The sequence below is a fragment of the Danio rerio genome, chromosome 21 (assembly GCF_049306965.1).
Source record: "Danio rerio strain Tuebingen ecotype United States chromosome 21, GRCz12tu, whole genome shotgun sequence".
In the NCBI taxonomy this organism is placed as follows: Eukaryota; Metazoa; Chordata; class Actinopteri; order Cypriniformes; family Danionidae; genus Danio; species Danio rerio.
This window is the reverse complement of record NC_133196.1, coordinates 26913069-26931858: the sequence shown is the minus strand read 5'-3', so window position 1 is coordinate 26931858 and position 18790 is coordinate 26913069. Positions and strand designations below refer to the sequence as shown.

Sequence of the window (18790 nt, the reverse complement as noted above, 5' to 3'; positions counted from 1 at the left end):
TTTAATTTCACTGATGAAAGTTCAAACACTGAAGAGCAAATTCGGTTGTTGAATAATTGGTGGTTCATTCCGCTGTGGCAACCTCTAAAATAGAGACTGAGCTGAAGTACCTTGAATGAAACCAAAAGAAGATGTATTTAAGAATGTGGGAAGCCAGAAACCTTTGACTTATTTTTTTCCCTAATGTGTAAGTCAGTGGTTACAGGTTTTTTTAACATTCTTCAAAATATCTTCTTTTGTGTTCAACAGAAAAAATAAATCTCAAAGTGGTTTTGAACAAGTCAAGGGTGAATAAATGATGGCAGAATTTTAATTTTGGGTGATCTATCCCTTTAAGTAAAAACTGAGACATGTTTCATTTTAAATGATCTTAACGCAGCATAATTCCTTTTGTTAATTAGAATGTTTGAAAGAAACAATGTGTGCCTTTTTGCTAAATATATAATGTTTTGCTTTGTGTGAATGTGTGGGAGAAGAAAACAGTTGCGAAGAATCAGTAGCCTCTAGATGAAGGGTAGGGGGCACGTGTTTCCCAGACAACCACTAGCTCTCGCCAAGCAGGTCTTCCCTTATTAGTGACAATAGTGCTTGAAGTCCACTGACGCTTGTTCATGGCAGCACAGCGCTTCAGAGTTGCTTGTCGAAGTCTGTGTCAGTCCCCAAAATGAGGTTTGTTTAAACAGCTGTGTGCCAAAACTTGGACAATCCCTCACTACTGTCCTAGAGAGCATATTTATGCCTGCTGTGCACACTGTTTTGACACACTGGCTCCCACACTCAGCTCTACATACAATAAGGCCACTTTATTAGGTACACCCTGGTAAAATCAGATTGAACCTAATTTTTGCCTTTATTCTCCATATTATAGATTCAACTGGGTGCTGGAAACTTTCCCTTAGAGATTTTGGTCTGTATTGTTATGAAAGCATTGCACGGTTGCTGCAGATTTGTTTGCTGCTCATCCATGATGTAAATCTCTCATTCCAGCACATACCAAAAGGTTCAGATCAGTGGAGCCATTTGAATATTGTTATCTCATTCTCATCTTCAAGAAACCAGTTTGAGGTGGTTTTAGATTTGGCACATGGAGTGTTATTCTGCTGGAAGTATCCATTGAGATTAGTTGAAAAGGTTTTTGTTTGATGGACCAACTGGACCAATGTGTGCTAATGGGTAATGATGTGTAGAAGTTATCCATTCTCCTCTGGCATTGGCCTGGGTGATATAACAAAAGTGTGATATCAAGATATGTCATTTTATATACTGATAACAATATATATCACAATGTAATATATTGTTTAGAAATTAAATAAGTTACTGACCACATAGAGAGGACTATTTTGTTTTGGCATTTTAAATTAAAAATGCTCAAATATGTACGCAATAATATGTCATTTTTGTCACTTTATTTATCATTTAAAGGCTAGTTTGATTAAGAATGTTTTAATATTAAATAAATATTGATGAAATATGAAACACTATTCTAAAACTAACTATTATATATATATATATATATATATATATATATATATATATATATATATATATATATATATATATATATATATATATATATATATATATGCTTCTCTTTTTAAGTTTCTTTTAAATATTTTTCCGTAACATAAATTTGGGGGGACTCAGTGTTATTGTTATAGTTATTTTGTCAGATTAGCTCCAATACTGACTCAACTAATGTATATTATGCACAAATATATTATTGTATAGCATCCAATAGAAAATATTAATTCCTAAAACAGATTTGTGAGGGGTGTACTTATATATGTTTAGCACTGTATATCATCATATTGCACAGTCCTACTCTGCCATCAACAAAGGATTTTTCACTCACTGCCACTCACTTGATATTTTCTCTTCTTTAGGCCGTACTTATTAAACTCTGCATGAAAATACAAGTAGATCAGCAGTTTCTGAAATACATGGACAAGCTTGTCTTACAACAACAACATGTGCACAGTCTTATCCATTCAGAGGCTCAGTCTGAAATTCAGAAGATCATCTTGACCGAATTTACACGCCTATATGCATTTATACCTATACACCTATATGCATTTTCATGATTAGCAGTTAAACAGCTGTTCCTAATAAAGTGGCCAATGAGTGAAATCAGTGAGTTTTGGTCAGATTTTATCATATTCTAACCTGATGGATGTCTTCATTTGTCTGTGTCTGTCTTTCTTTAAGGCTTAGATGACTGTCTGCAGCAGTACATTAAGAACTTTGAGCAGGAGAAGGTTGGCGGTGAGCAGCTGTTGAGAATCACGCATCAGGAGCTGGAGGACCTGGGCGTTTCTCGAATCGGCCACCAGGAGCTCATTCTGGAGGCCGTGGACCTGTTGTGTGCGCTGGTGAGCTCCTACACAAACACATACCAAAGACAAACTGAATCTACTTTGGGGAATTTTTTTTCTGTTTGGTACAATAATTAAAATGTTTTCTTCAAGGTTATACAGATTGAAGCTTCCTGAATATATAGGGATGTAAACAAAAACAATGGTCAGAACGTATTACATGTTTTACATTTTTAATGTCTATAGCTTCCAAGAATGCAAAAAGAGCCACATATTAATAAATAATATTATGATTGCTGTTTTAACATTAAGTTATGATTGAGTTGTCTCTTGTTACAGTCATGTGTCTATATGTGTAAAACATAAATATTTATTTAAGTATTGAAATCCTTTTATGTTGGAAAAATAAATAAAGTTACATGTGACAAATAATATTACAACATTTCATATATTTATATAGTTAAATTAGGGTTGTGCAATATGACGATATATTGTATAGAATAAATAAAAGTCTATTGGTTCATATTATGCTCTATTTTGTAAAGTCTTAAAATAAATTGTTTATGCTAATACTGTTTCTTGATTTATATGAGCGCATTATTAAATGCCTTTAGAGGGTGCAATCCGAAACATGAATATCAAGATTATGACAAAGTTTATGTTGGACATGTAATCATTAGTTTTTGAAAATTAATTGATCAATATTCATTTTGTATTTCTAAATTATTTTGACCAACAGTTTGCCCTGAAGTTGTTATCAAAGTGAAAAATATGATACATTTATGAGTATATACTTTAAATTGGAAAAAGAAATAATCTGTTACTTGTGATCAATATATTTAAATACATTTTTTAAATTATTAATTCATTTAATTTTTGCTTTTACAGAAATGGTACTGTATTTTGATATATATTATCAGGGTATGATATGACTTTTATTGTGATTATATTTGTTTTTTCATTTCATTCAGGCCTAGTTTAACTTAACAGAAATAACTAAAGCATAATAATAATAATAATAATAATAATAATAATAATAATAATAATAATAATAATAATTTTCTCAGAGATGGGTTGCAGCTGGAAGGGCATCCACTGCGAAAAACATATGCTGGATAATTTGGCGGTTCGTTCTGCTGTGGCAACCCCCTACTAATAAAGGGACTAAGGCGACAAGAAAATGAATGAATGATAATAATAATGTGATTTCCAAATTTGCTTTGATTTGTATTTTTTTGCAAACAATATGATCACAACATATTTCATGTATTGTCTGGTAAACTTAATTTTATTTGTAAATATACATCCTCTTCTGTCATTCAGACCTGTAACACATTCCAAAAAAAGTTGGGACAGGAGGAATTTCAGGCTAGTAATCAAGTAAACTGGTTAAATAATGATGTGATTTGCAACAGGTGATGCCAACTGGTGATTGTAATTATGATTTGATGGAAGCGTAGCATCCAAAGAAAGGTCTAGTCCTTTAGGAATAAAGATGGGATGAGGGTCGCTAGTTGGCCAACAAACACGTGAGGAAATTATTGAAATGTTTAAAAACAATGTTCCTCATAGAAAGACATTTGGATATTTTACCGTCAGCAGTGCATAACATCATTAAAAGATTCAATAATTCTGGAGAATTTTCAGTGCATAAAGGACGAGCTTACCCCTGCATCAAGAATCGTCATCCATCTAGAAGTGAAATCGCCACATGGCCTCAGGACTACTTTGGCAAAAATTTGTCAAGTACCATAATACATACACTGTAAAACCCAACAGTCCACTTTATCAACTGAATTGAGTGTAGTTAACTCAAAATTTACTTAAAGTTAATTCTACTCATTTGAAATGTGTTTTGAACTCAGTGTTGCAGGTAATTAGTTAATTAAATACCTTATTACTTCAACTTAAACAGAGTAAGTTCACATTACTCATATAGATTAGTTTTTTAACTCAAATGTTTTGATGCAGTCTGTTTCCTCAAATGGTTTGGGTTGCCTTAACTTATTGGTTTTTACAGTACTCAGTTGGTTTGAGTTCTCTTTATTTATTGGGTTTTACTGTGCTCAAATTGCTTCATTTACTGAAATGGATTAAGTTCACAGGACTCATTAGGGTTAGTTTTTGAACTTACGGTAAATGGTTTGTTGCAATTGATTTGCTCAAACAGTTATAGTTAACTCAACTTTTTGCGTTTTACCGTGTAGTTACATCCACAAATGCCAGCTAAAACTGTACTATGTCAAAAGGAAGCCGTATGTTAACAGTGTTCAGAAGTGTCGTCGACTTCTCTGGGCTCGGTGGCATCTAGGATGGCCTATCACACAGTGGAAACGTGTACTATGGTCAGATGAAGCAGTTAAGTTTTTTCAGGTTATGTAAATATAAAAAATCTAAATAGGTAAATATATGTTAAAAAGAATAAAAATAGCTGTACAAGATAAACTTTCTTCAGATCAACAAATAACTATACATACAGTTGAAGTCAGAATTATTAGCCCCCCTTAGATTTTTTTTCTTTTTTAAATATTTACCAAATGATGTTTAACAGAGCACGCAAATTTTCACAGTATGTCTGATAATATTTTGTCTTCTGGAGAAAGTCTTATTTGTTTTATTTTGGCTAGAATAAAAGCAGTTTTTAATGTTTTTATTTTAAGGTCAATATTATTAGCCCCTTTAAGCTATATATTTTTTAAAGTCTACAAAACAAATAATCATTACACAATAACTTGCCTAATTACCATAACCTTCCTAGTTAAAATAATTAATCCAGTTAAGCCTTTAAACGTTACTTTAAGCTGCAAAGAAGTGTCTAGAAAAATATCTAGTCAAATATTATTTACTGTAATCATGTCAAAGATAAAATATATCTAGAGATGAGCAATTAAAACTATTATGTGTAGAAATGTACAAGGGGGCTGATAATTCTGACTTCAATTACAAGTCAAGAAACAATCTGTTGAATAAATTTTCATGAAAAATGTATAAATATGTGCTAATTAGAACAGAAAATGTTTAGAAAATATATATTTTTTCTCATAATCTGAATACTTTAAATGTATAAAACTCCTACTGTAGGTTTTAGCCATTAAATTCAAGTTAAATCGGCCATAAAGCCATAAACAGTATGATCTTCCTGAAGCACCTGACCCTGTTTTTCCCATGCTGCCTGTATGTTTATAGTAATTGCATCCTGTGCAATTAATAATAGCCAAAACAAACACTTAAAATCCTCCAAAATCCTGCGGATTATCCCTTCATTTCCCACTGTCATTTTGCACACGATTTGCAGGCTGTCAAAGAGAAATAAGGACGCTGATGCAGGAGGAGGAGCGACTGAAAGACTGTGTAGGCAGAGTGGGTTGAAAACTGGCAGCAGTCGGGTGAGAGAAGGAGAACAAATTAAAACAGCACAGAAAAAAGGCTCAGAGGGAGAGAAGGAACTCAGTAGTCCTGAGCGGATGAAGGAAGAGGGCAGAAGAAGGAGGGTGAATAGGAGTGTGTTTGCAAACTGGCCCGCCGTGTTCCTCTTTTTTTATATGACCATTTGATTTACCATGTGCTTAAAGGGGGCATATCGTAAAATCTAAAAAAAAAATGTATTAATTAAACCTATACTTTGCCCAGAATGTGTCTGTGAAGTTTCAGCTCAAAATACCCCACAGATAATTCATTACAGTTTGTCAATTTTGCATTTATTTAGGCATGAGCAAAAACATTTGCTTTTTGTGTGTATCTCTTTAAATGCAAATGAGCTACTGCTGGGTGTAGTCTTAGCACACTGCAAAAATAGTTTTCTTACCTTCTAGTCCAAATATCTAAAAAAATCTTATACCAAGAAGCATTTTCTAGGCAAGCAAAACATATTGTCTTGTTTTCAGAAATAATATGCCAATATTAAGTGAGTTTTTCTTTAAAACAAGCAAAATAATCTGCCAATGGGGTAAGAAAAAGTAATGTTGTTTTCCCTTTTGCCATAAGATTATTTTTCTTACCCCATTGGCAGATCATTTTGCTTGCTTTAAGAGAAAACTCACTTAATTTTGACATATTATTTCTTAAAAAAGACAATATGATTTGCTTGTCTAAAAAATTCTTCTTGATTTAAGAATTTTTAGATATTTGGACTAGAAACAAGACAAAAAATCTCAGCAAGAAAATCATTTTTTGCAGTGATCACTATCCTCTTGTTAAGTGTGATGGATTCCGGGTCTAAGCTCTATATCTTACTGTATTGGGAGACTTAACAAATAGTAATAATACATTTTTACAAAGCGAATCACACTAATATGACTAAAAAGTGGTAATAAATGAAAATGTTCTCAATTCAAATGTGTAGTGGCTTGGACCTGGAAACAGTATTTCATATGTCTTGACTTAACAAGCGGATTCTGACTCTGCAGAAACAAGTAAATCTCATACAGTCAACATATCAGAAATGACCAGCAGTGGGTTAAAACTTTACATGTTGATGGAGATGTTACAACTTCTGACTGAACGCAAGCATTTCTGAATTTGTGATGTTTGGTTTTGAGGAAAATTGATTCAACTCATCTATTAACATGTTACTGCTCTGTTCTAAAGTACAAATAAACATTGCCATAGCACCATGAGCATGCCTAATCTAGACTAATCACAAAATGTGTGCAACCTGATTATAAAAGAGTATAAAAATGTACAGTAATGAATTTTTGGGATAAAGTAATGTCATAGCATTGGCCTCTGTCAATACATTCAGAGTCAATGGTATAACCACGTAAGCTGTACAGCAAGCAGATTCAGAAATAAAATTCGGAAATATTTTCAAAATGTGAAGTGACATACTTGTTTTGGATGTGAAGTTAGAACATGAAGAGATGATGTTGACCCATCCTTCAGAAATAGCTTTGACCTGCTTTAGTGAAGCAATTTGGTATATATATTTTGACAAAATATACAACACTTTACAGACGTATTACAGCACATTTGCTTTAAAAATTAAACTCAACCCCAATGTCCTCAGTTGTCTGATAGAGACTTTTTTGTTCGGTAGTTTATCCAACAACAAAACATTTATGTTTATTTGTGCTGCAAATATTGTAAATCTTCAGCTGTAATAGCAAGTAAAAAGAAATGGCAACTGCTGCAGTGGTTCTGGGGCTGGAAACATGCAGATTATTTATTCATTTTCTTTTCGGCTTAGTCCCTTTATTAATCCTGGGTCGCCACAGCGGAACTGCCAACTTATCCAGCACATGTTTTACGCATGGGATGCCCTTCCATCTGCAACCCATCACTGGGAAGCATCCATACACACTCATTCACACATACTTTACAAACAATTTAGCCTACCCAATTCACCTGTACAGCATGTCTTTGGACTTGTGGGGGGAACCGAAGCACTCAGAGGAAACCCATGCAAACACGGGGAGAACCTGCAAACTCCACACGGAAACGCCAACTGACCCAGCCAAGGCTCGAACCAGCAACCTTCTTGCTGTGAGGCGAACCTGCTACCCACTGTGCCACTGCTTCGCCCACATGCAGATTAAGTGAAGATTATTTAAAAACTAATTTCGAGAGGATCGCATGCTTTTGATTGATCACAGCTGGTCCCGCATTAGCTAATGCATGATTCACCAATCAGACTATTCCTAACCCACCATAAATAACCAGATGTCTCACCTGAGTTATCTTTTTCTTAAAGGGCCATGAAACCCCCTCGTTTCAGCAGGGTGTTTTCACACCTCTACTTTGGAAAAAGTCAGAAAAGTGGGCGTGTCCAGCTCTGTTTAGGGGGGAGTGTCGGAGGAACTAAAGTGGGAGGGTGTGGGAGTGTCTATTTGGGCACGCGCGAGTTTCAGTCAAAATACTCACACACAGGAGAAAGAGATGGTGTTTAACCTACATGGACATCTGTAGTGGAATTATTTGCCAAATTATTAAATGGTGGACTTTAACTGCAGTTTGGCTCTTTCATTCAGGGAATTCATTCATGTCCCTCGCGACAAACGAGATATTTGATTCGAGGATCTGCTCTAAGCGTGTATTTTTCATGCAATGTTTAATATCGCACGGCGAATGAGAGAAAAAAAACCTCCGCATTTTCCGGAAACTTAGATGCACACGGCAGGTAGTGTCAGAAAGCCGCGTGTGTTATTCTGGTCACTAAATGCGGTTAAAAACCCTACACGAGGTTAAAGTTTGGTTGTGGTCCTAACATGTTACGGTGCAATAGTTAACTTAGTTCGATACGAACAAACTGAATAAACAAAGAGCACTGGTCGCTCACTTACCAAAGCTATAGAGACAGGACAATCACCAGCAACTAGAACCGCGTCTTTATGAAGAGAATACTACAAGCGATTCCAGATTTCAGCGTTTGCAGATGAGAACAGCTCTCAAGTAAACAATAATCCTCCTTAGACACGTAAGTTATTGTTGTCGAGCGTCGCGTACACTGTTAATCCACACGTGAGACTGAGCTCTCACAGAGAGAAAAAGAAAACGAAACTTAACGGCAGCAAACTATAAAAGCAACACTTCACGCTTGTTTTGCCAACACAACGTGGCGTCTATGTCGTGTAAACACAGTAATGAATATTATTGAAGTTGCACAGTAGAGCGCGCTGATTGGTTTGAACCAAGCCTTACTCATGCATTAATGCAACACACTGTAAGACGTAATAAGACTTGGGCACAGACGCCCAGTCTGCAGGCTGGAATACAGGCTATTATGTCATGACCGTGACGCAGCTTCAAAAATTCGTTTCAAACAGGAAGTACGAATTTGCTTGAAATAACGCAAAAACAACCAATTTACACTTTTTAGTGAAATATAGGTGTCTTAATAGTGTTTTTAGCAGTGTGGGACACATATATGACTGTCAACAGCTCAAAAAATGTGTTTTGGTGTTTCGTGACCCTTTAAAGAATCCCCCCTTCCACCCATACTACTCCTCCCTTTTTCCTTGATAGGAAGGCACGGTGGCCCAGTGGTTAGCAGTGTTGCCTCACAGCACGAACGTTTCTGGTTCAAGATCTTAACAGGCCAGTCAAAGTTTCTGTGCAGAGTTTACAGGCTCTCCTTAGGCTTGCGTGGGTTTCCCCCAGGTTCCCCAGTTTCCTCCCACAGTCCACAGGAGTGAAATCTGAACGTCATGTTTCCCTCATGCCAACAGAGAAAGGTTTACCAAAACAAAGTTACTGGTTGTCTGTTTTACATGTTTTCTGAATTGGTAGATGCATTGGGGATCCAATCATTGTACTTATATGCAAAAGAAAATTTTCCTGTCATGTTTTTGGGATGTGTCTCCTTTAAGACCAGCTAGTGCCTGAAAACCTCTTATGTAACGCCTCTTTGGGTTTGTCCAGAGCAGAGGCCTTCTGCATTAAATATGATTACTCATCTGTCCTTCGTTCTGGGTTTGTTGCACCACTGAGTCCCACTGGCATTTGTGTGAAGCAAGTCATTCTAGGGTCATGTGACCGTGAGAGAGATCTGACTGTGATTCTCACACAGGGTTTGGTTCAGGGAGCCCCCGAAACCTTTCAGGCCAAAAGTATCTGTGGTCTGTGTATAATGCAGAGTGTAGTTATCCTCACTCACTAATGCTATTTTTATATTCAATGAGGAGCAAGTGAAATGGGAAAGATTGCAAAAGTAAATGTAATATCTCTTTAGTTGTAAGTTTTAGTTTCAATATTGTGTAGATAATATGTTTGAAATGTTAGGTGATTAGTAGTGTTATTTTGCTAAAACTAAAAAAATATCATGAACTGAAAAAAAATGTAATGCCTATGCAAAACTTTAATTTCTTTACATTTTTATTTAGTTTAAATTAAATTTAAATTCTATATAAAATAACTACAACTAAAATAAAAACAAATAAAAATAATTCACAAAAATATAACAAATAAATTAAAATAAAATTAAACTGTCACAATTACCAGCAATCTAAGCTTGCAGATTGCTGGTATACATGTGGATTGCTATAAGGACTAGAAATCCACCGGTACATGAACTACAAGTTCCAGTCATGCACCACACACTCACACCAGTTCCTGATCCTGACTGATTGCAAACACACAGTTGGAGGATTGTCAAAGACTGATTACAAGGACTTTAAGTACATCACACAAACACACACACAGCTGAGTCTTGCTATACTGTTTGTGAACATTATGACGTGTTTGCCTTGCTTTGCTGTATTTTTTGACCCTCACTTTGTTTGTTTATGTTGTCTGCTTCCTGCCTGTACTGACCACTCACCTGTATATTTGACTACGACTCTGGATTGTCTGCATACATCTGTTTGCTCCTGATTGTGACCGTTGCTTGTCTGACCATTCTCAATAAACCTGCATTTGGATCCGCACCTCCCTTGTCAGCGTCCACTTCACATTGCAGAAATTCATTCATTTTCTTTTCGGCTTTGTCCCTTTATTAATCCGGGGTCGCCACAGTGGAATGAACCGCCAACTTATCCAGCACATTTTTTTTTTTTACGCCACGGATGCCCTTCCAGTTGCAACCCATCTCTGGGAAACATCCATACACACTCATTCACACACATACACTACTGACAATTTAGCCTACCCAATTCACCTGTACTGCATGTCTTTGGACTGTGGGGGAAACCGGAGCACCCGGAGAAAACCCATGCAAACGCTGAGAGAACATGCAAACTCCACACAGAAATGCCAACTGACCCAGCCGAGGCTCAAACCAGCGACTGCACCAACGCGTGGCCCCACACATTACAGAAATAGACATAGAAAATATAGACATATAAATATAGTTTGACTTCAAGCTAAACAAAACAAATTACATTTTAAATCTGTTAAAATAAGTAGGTTTTAAAAATGTAAATAAATATAGCCTTAGTCAACATAAATGCTTTCAAGATAATTAAAATATATAAATACATTAAATGATTTGAATTATACTTTATCTGTATGTTTGCACAGTATATGGATATATATATATATATATATATATATATATATATATATATATATATATATATATATATATATATATATATATTTATTTATTTTTTTTTATTTTTTATAGCAAACTTATATGCAGTATTAAGTCTCACTTACTATAACAATGTGTTAACGTGCCGTGGGTTGTATGCCTCTGTGTGACCCTTTTCTCCTCCTCCATTTTCTTTCCTCCATTATTTAAAACCACTCAGAGGACTTTTTTTTTTTTTTTTGCTGAACTCATTCTGTGTCACAGAAAGCCTCTGACCTTCGCTTTACCTTCACTTCATAGCTCGCATTCCCAATCCCTTTTTGTCTCTCTCTCCGTTTCATTTACATTCACATCTATATTTAATTGTTCAGCAAATGCTTTTATCCAAAACGACTTAGAAAAAAGGGAACATCTCAAACGATTTGTCAAACAAGAGCCAAAAATATAAGCAGTACTGTGCCACCTCGCTGAAAAAGCTTGAGCTGAAGTGAAAAAATTCTGAAAAGATGCAGTTGATTAAAAAGATTGATTATAGGATGTGCACACTTTTTGTCATACTTTAGCTGTGCTTACACAGTGTTCTTTCTTGAAGACTGTATTGTTCAAAATGTGCCTCTCTTCTTCAGAACTATGGATTAGAGACGGAAAACCTGAAGACTTTGACCCATAAGCTGAACGCCTCAGCCAAGAACCTACAGAACTTCATAACAGGCCGGCGGAGGGGTGGACACTATGATGGCAGAGCCACCCGAAAACTTCCTAATGACTTCCTGACTTCTGTCGTGGACCTCATCGCTGCCGCCAAGAGCCTGCTGGCATGGCTGGATAGGTTAGTCTTGCAAAGAGACACAAATACACACTTAAACAGCCACAAACAGCCACAAATATAACAGCCCTAAGAATATACACCACTGTGTTCAGTAGTTGAAAATGAAACATAAAGTTAGGTCACATATAGAAATGTTGCAGTGGCAGCAAACTAAAATAGCACAAGTTTATATTAAAATACTAAAACAAATGTACTTAACCAATTTACTATACATGACAAATTATTGTGTGACTGGATTCCTGTTACAGTGCAGATGGGAGTAAAAAGTTCTGCAAGGGAACTCTGCTCAAATGAACTCTCATAAATCAACATCTACATATTATTTTAATAAAACTTTAAATCGATCAATATTTTTTTAAACCAAAACCATATTGTATCTAATTAACAACTTCCTCCGGTAAAATTAATTTACTGTACTACTTTCTTATGGAAAAATTGTTAATGATACATGAATGGGTTTTGTGTTTTACATAAAGTTGAAGTCAGAATTATTACCCCCACCCCCCCCCCCCCCCCCCGTTCTTTTTTTCCCAGGGGAGAATTTTTTTTTGTGCACATTTCTAAACAATAGTTTAGAATATATATATACAAATCTAAATACAGGAATATGACCTTTAAAGTTGTCCAAATTAAGTTTATAGCAATGCATATTTACTAATAAATGTTTTGGACTTTGACATATTTATGACATATTTTTGACATATTTATGATAGGAAATTGACAGAGCATGATGTTTACAGAAATATATGTTCAAATGATTTTTGGCATAAAATCGATAATTTTGACAGATTTTCGGCTATTCCCACAAATGTGTGTGTGTGTGTGTGTGTGTGTGTGTGTGTGTGTGTGTGTATTTACAGTTGAGGTCAGAATTATTAACCCCCTTTGAATTTTTTTCTTCTTTTTAAAAGATTTTCAGAATTATGTTTAACAGAGCAAGGAAACTTTCACTATATGTCTGATAATATTTTTTTCAAAGTCCTATTTGTTTTATTTAGGCTAGAATAAAAGCAGTTTTTAATGTTTTTAACATTATTTTAGGGACAATATTATTAGCCCCTATAAGCCATATTTTTTCTCGATAATCTACAGAACAAACCATCGTTAAACAACAACTTAACTAATTACCATAACCTGCCTAGTTAACCTAATTAACCTAAATAAGCCTTTAAACGTCACTTTAAGCTGTATGGAGGTGTCTTGAAAAATATCTAGGCAAATATTATTTACGGTCGACATGGCAAAGATAAAATAGATCAGTTTTTAGAAATAAGTTATTAAAACTATTATGTTTAGAAATGTGTTGAAAAAAATCTTCTTTCCGTTAAACAGAAATTGGAGAAAAAACAAACAAGCGGTTTACTAATTCAGGTTTCTGTTTATTTTTTTCCCCTATTTCTGTTTAACGAAGAGATTTTTTCAACACTTTTCTAAGCATAATAGTTTTAACAATACATACTGTATAAAGGATGAAATGTAGGGAAAGGACGTATGGGGACGTATGGGGGGGAAAAATGCTTATTTAAAAAGGCTTAAAAAGGCTGTCTGTCAATCATCAGAAGGCGATCTTTATGCCATCATTGGTTAATCATAAAAAAAAATTTGCATTCGATTTTTTTTTGACTGGTTTCTGATGATTGATAGACACCCTCTCATTTGCATGTTGATATGGAACTATGGTCAAGAATGAATGCACGCTTGAAAGGCGGCAAAAATAAACTTTCAGTGTAATTTATTTAATTATTTACCTGCCCACACTATAATTTTTTTATTCATGCATATATTTGGAGTTTTTATTAACATTTATTTATATATTTGCGTATTTATTTATTTATTTATTTATTGTTTGTGCAGGTTTTGTCCTCCATACAAATATGCCTGTGTAAGATTAAACATGGCTTTGTGGCCTTGTATGCAAGTGAAGCATGAAAATTTTTTTTTTTCATAAACGTTGATTCAAATTAGGACCAAAGTATTTAGAGACTTCATGAGAAATGAGGAACTCCACCTGTTCTACAACACACGTGAGATCTCCACACCTCCACTTTAAAGTAATTAAGGGTTCAAAAAAAGCAAAGTCACATGGCATAATTTGCTGGCAGATGCCACATGATTTGATAACTAGTCAAACACATTAAATCCATACATTTAAAGTGTCCAAGTGTTTTTTTAAGGGGCGCTGTGTTGATTTACCAGTTCAATCAAAGCACTCTCAGTAATCCGGCTTCTTCTTCTAAGCATGCGTACGGTCACATGACTCTGGTCTCGGCTAAAAGCCTTCATTGTTTGTAACTCATCAGTGAGGTCATGCAAGAGGCCACAGATGACACGATCACGCTGATTTCCTTATGTAACACCCATGAGCAATCAGCTGACAAACAAAAGATGAGTAAAGAGCTTACGTAAGTCTCTTCTGCTTCATGTGTGCGTGCGTTTATCTCTCGGAGAGAAGATTTTTTCAACACACTTCTAAACATAATAGTTTAAATAACTCACCTCTAATAACTGATTTATTTTATCTTTACCATGATGACAGTAAATAATATTTGACTAAATATTTTTCAAGACACTTCTATACAGCTTAAAGTGACGTTTAAAGGCTTGACTAGGTTAATTAGGTTAACTAGGCAGGTTAGGTAGGCAAGTTATTGTATTACTATGCTTTGTTGTGTAGACTATCAAAAAATATAGCTTAAAGGGGCTAATAACATTGAACTTAAAATGGTTTAAAAGAAATTAAAAAACTGCTTTTATTCTAGCCAAAATAAAACAAATAAGACTTTTTCCAGAAGAAAAAATATTATCAGACATACTGTGAAAATGTCCTTGCTTTGTTAAACATCATTTTGGAAAAAAAATCAAAGTGGATTTAATAATTCTGATTTCAGCTGTATTTTAATCTGAAAAATTGCATCAAAATTTTCAAAAATGCAAATGATTTAATTAAATATGCATTAATTTGCATACATTTTAGTAGGTTTCATTTTTTTGACACAATACAGTTGAAAGTTTTTACAGATGGGATTTAGGGATTTTTCTGAATTACTTAATAATTCATAATATACAGCCAGAATTGATTAATGCTATTTTTTAATGTTGTGTATTATCAAACGAATGATGTATGAACATCTCCCTCTTTAATAAAACCTTCCAAATGTAGATATAAATAAAACTGTTCAGTTTGCATGTCTGGAAGTGCTGCAGAAGTGGAGATTTATGACTTATATCATACTGTAAATGGAGATTTATAGCGACTTTTTCACAGGAGAAAAAGAAACTCATTTTGAGAAAACATGTAGTAATTAAACCCTACAGACAAAATTAATAATGTGCAACAAAAGAAACTCCAAATTGTGTTCTGTTTGTTCTCTTTATTTTAAATGTTTCATACGAAAACCCCAAAAGCCCAAAACACCTAAATGTACAGGTGTAGGAATGTTTCTCCTGCAGTTGAATCAGTGGTTTGGGTCACTCCTCCTCCTTGTTATTGCAGCGAGTTTAACTACTACACACACACACTCATAATTCCAGAGCACAATTAATCTACCGCTGCTGCGTCTCTCTAGATTATTCCAGGCCTCCGGGTCTCCCTCATTTATTCTCCCTAGACAGAATGACAGCAGGAGCCTTTCATTTGTTACAGTATTATTATTAAGTGTGAGATCAGAAGGCTGGAGTCAGATATCGTGCTCTCATTAAGATGCCCTTGTTCTTTCTTCTGTAGGATTTCTGCTTTATGGTTGGAACTTTCTACTTTACGAGATGATTCCTCCTGTGATATTTTAATTATTTTTAACAATATTTCCTTAGTGATGTTTAACATATTAATCACAGTCTTTCCTATTATATTTTTTTCTGATACATATATAAGATATCTTTGAAAAATTTAAAAGGTCAATATTATTTAGAATTGTATATTTTTTCTGTTGGCTACAGAAGCACAGTTATCCAATGACTTGCCTAATTAACAACTACACACAAAAAAAGTTGTTTTTCATATTCTGTGATTCATGTTTTTGTTTTGATTTTATTTTCTCTCATTTATTTGTACATTTGAATTGCATTTCAAGACCTTGGTCTTCTAACAATTTTTAACAATAAAAAGTTTGAAAAGGTGACTTAGAAGAAGACTTGGAGAAGTGTATTCATATTTTTCATAATTTAAAGTGAGATATCGTCTGGGTTGGTGTTGTACAGTTGAAGTCAGAATTATTACACCCCCTGAATTTTTAGCCCCCCTATTTTTTTCCCCGTTTCTGTTTAACGGAGAGAAGATTTTTGCAACACATTTCTAAACATAATTGTTTTAATAACTCATCTCTAATAACTGAATTTTATTTTATCTTTGCCATGATAACAGTAAATGATATTTTACTAGACATTTTAAGACACTTCTATACAGTTTAAAGTGTCATTTAAAGGCTTAACTAGGTTAATTAGGTTAACTAGGCAGGTTAGGATAATTAGGGAAGTTATTGTATAACAGTGGTTGGTTCTGGAGACTATCGAAAATATATAGCTTAAAAGGGGCTAAAAATTTTGACCTTAAAATGTTTTTATTTTTTAATTTTTATTAAAAACTCCTTTTATTCTAGCCGAAATAAAACAAATGACTTTCTCCAGAAAAAAAGACAATTATCATACATACTGTGAAAGTTTCTTTGCTCTGTTAAACATCATTTGGGCAATATTTAAAAAAAAAAAATCAAAGGGGGGGGGGGGGGGGGGGCTAATAATTCTGACTTCAACTGATATAACTGATCAACTGATAAAAGTCTTGTAATAAACTGCCAGTATTTTCTGTTATTTTACAGACTTGTTTCACTCTATATTATTTCTTATGTATTAATAATATTTCAAACTACTAAACTGTTAATAAAAGTCACTTTGTTAAACTGTAGAGTTGAATTTGCAACATCAAAATCTGACAGAGCAAAATTATAATATATTATTATATTAAAATTAAAATAATATAATATTATAAAATATAAAACCTTTTTTAGTTTTTAGTTTTTTTTTCTTTTAGACTGTGCTGCTTTCTTGCAGCAGTTAATAAATGCCAGAGTAAATGTCAATTTGCTATGAGCATATTATTATTACTGCATATCTTTTTTTCTGAAATTACTAAATATAAATGGTATTTATTATGCCTAATATGCAGGGTTTAGTGTAATGGACTAAAAAAATGCTGTTTTATACACACAGACAAAAAAATCATACGAGATTGATAAATTCAAATATAAAATAACTATTTTAACATTTTTAACATTTATTCCTATGATGGAAAGCTGATTATTTAGCATCATTATTGTGCTCAGTGTCAGTGATCTTTCAGAAATTAAGATGCTGACTGTACGCTTAAAACGTATTTGCATGCTGAATGTCTTTGTGGAAACCATGATAATGTTTCTTCGTTATTCCCAATTTATTGTGTCTTTTTCTTGTCTCGTATGATTTCTTTCATTTAAAACATCCCTATATATCTGTATATTTGGCATAATACATATCATATACATTTGAAGTCAAAATCATTCACCCTGCTTTAATTTTTCTTTCTTTTTTTTCAAACATTTTCCAAATATTATTTAAAAGAGCAAGAAAATTTCACAGTATGTCCTATTATATATTTTCTTCTGGAGAATGCCTTATTTGTTTTGTTTAGGCTAGAATATAAGCAGTTTTTAATAAAAACAATTAAGCTCAAAATTATTAGCCCCCTTAAGCAATATTCTTTTCTCAATTATCTACAGAACAAACCATCCTTATACAATGACTTGTCTAATTACCCTAACTTACCTAGTTAACCTAATCAACCTAGTTAAGCCTTTAAATGTAACTTTAGGCTCAATACTAACATCTTAAAAAAATCACAGTATAATAATAATAATAATAATAATAATAATAATAATAATAATAATAATAATAATAAAAATAATAATAATAAACAGGAACAATTTACATATTTTGTCATAGGGACTTCATTCATTATATACAATGATAATAATATATGAATTATTATTGTTATTATTATTATTATTATTATTATAAAAATAATATAAAATAGTAATATTAGTCTAATAATAATAATATGATTTTTTTAACAATTATATAAAATAGTAATATTAGTCTAATAAAAAAATTAAAAATAAATAATAATAATATTAATAATAACAATAATAATGACAACAACAATAATAATAATAAACAGGAACAATTTACATATTTTGTCATAGGGACTTCATTCATTATATACAATGATAATAATATATGAATAATAATGATAATATCAGACTAATATTATAATAATCATAATATTAATATAGAAATAGAGTAAAAACTGTTTTTATTTAAAAAAAAACTTTTAAGAAGTTTACAGAACTTTACAGAACAAGCCACTGTACTAAAATGATTTGCTTAATTGCCCTAACCTGCCTAGTTTACCTAATTAACCTAGTTAAGCTTTAAATGTCACTTTAAACTAAATGTTAATGTCTTGAAAAATTTCTAGTAAAATATTGTTTACTGTCATCCTGGTAAAAGATAAAAGAAGATAAAACGCAGTGGCGCAGGAGGTAGTGCTGTCACCTCACAGCAAGAAGGTCGCTGGGTTGCAGGTTCGAGCCTCGGCTGGGTCAGTTGGCGTTTCTGTGTGGAGTTTGCATGTTCTCCCTGCGTTCGCGTGTG

The 18790-nt window shown here is 33.5% G+C and overlaps 1 protein-coding gene across 5 annotated transcripts in view; it reads left to right on the top strand.

Annotated features, from left to right (window-relative positions):
- The window catches only part of cnksr2b (connector enhancer of kinase suppressor of Ras 2b), a 102947-nt gene that overhangs the window by 36127 nt on the left and 48030 nt on the right, over positions 1–18790 (top strand). For all 5 annotated transcript variants that reach the window (XR_012396804.1, XM_073935397.1, XM_073935398.1 and 2 more), the window contains exons 2-3: positions 2206–2369; positions 11904–12106. Coding sequence is in view for 2 of the 5 variants with exons in the window: in XM_682101.9 (XP_687193.3) it covers positions 2206–2369; positions 11904–12106 (367 nt within the window). In the remaining 3 variants the exon portion in view is untranslated. The remainder of the gene's footprint in view (positions 1–2205; positions 2370–11903; positions 12107–18790) is intronic.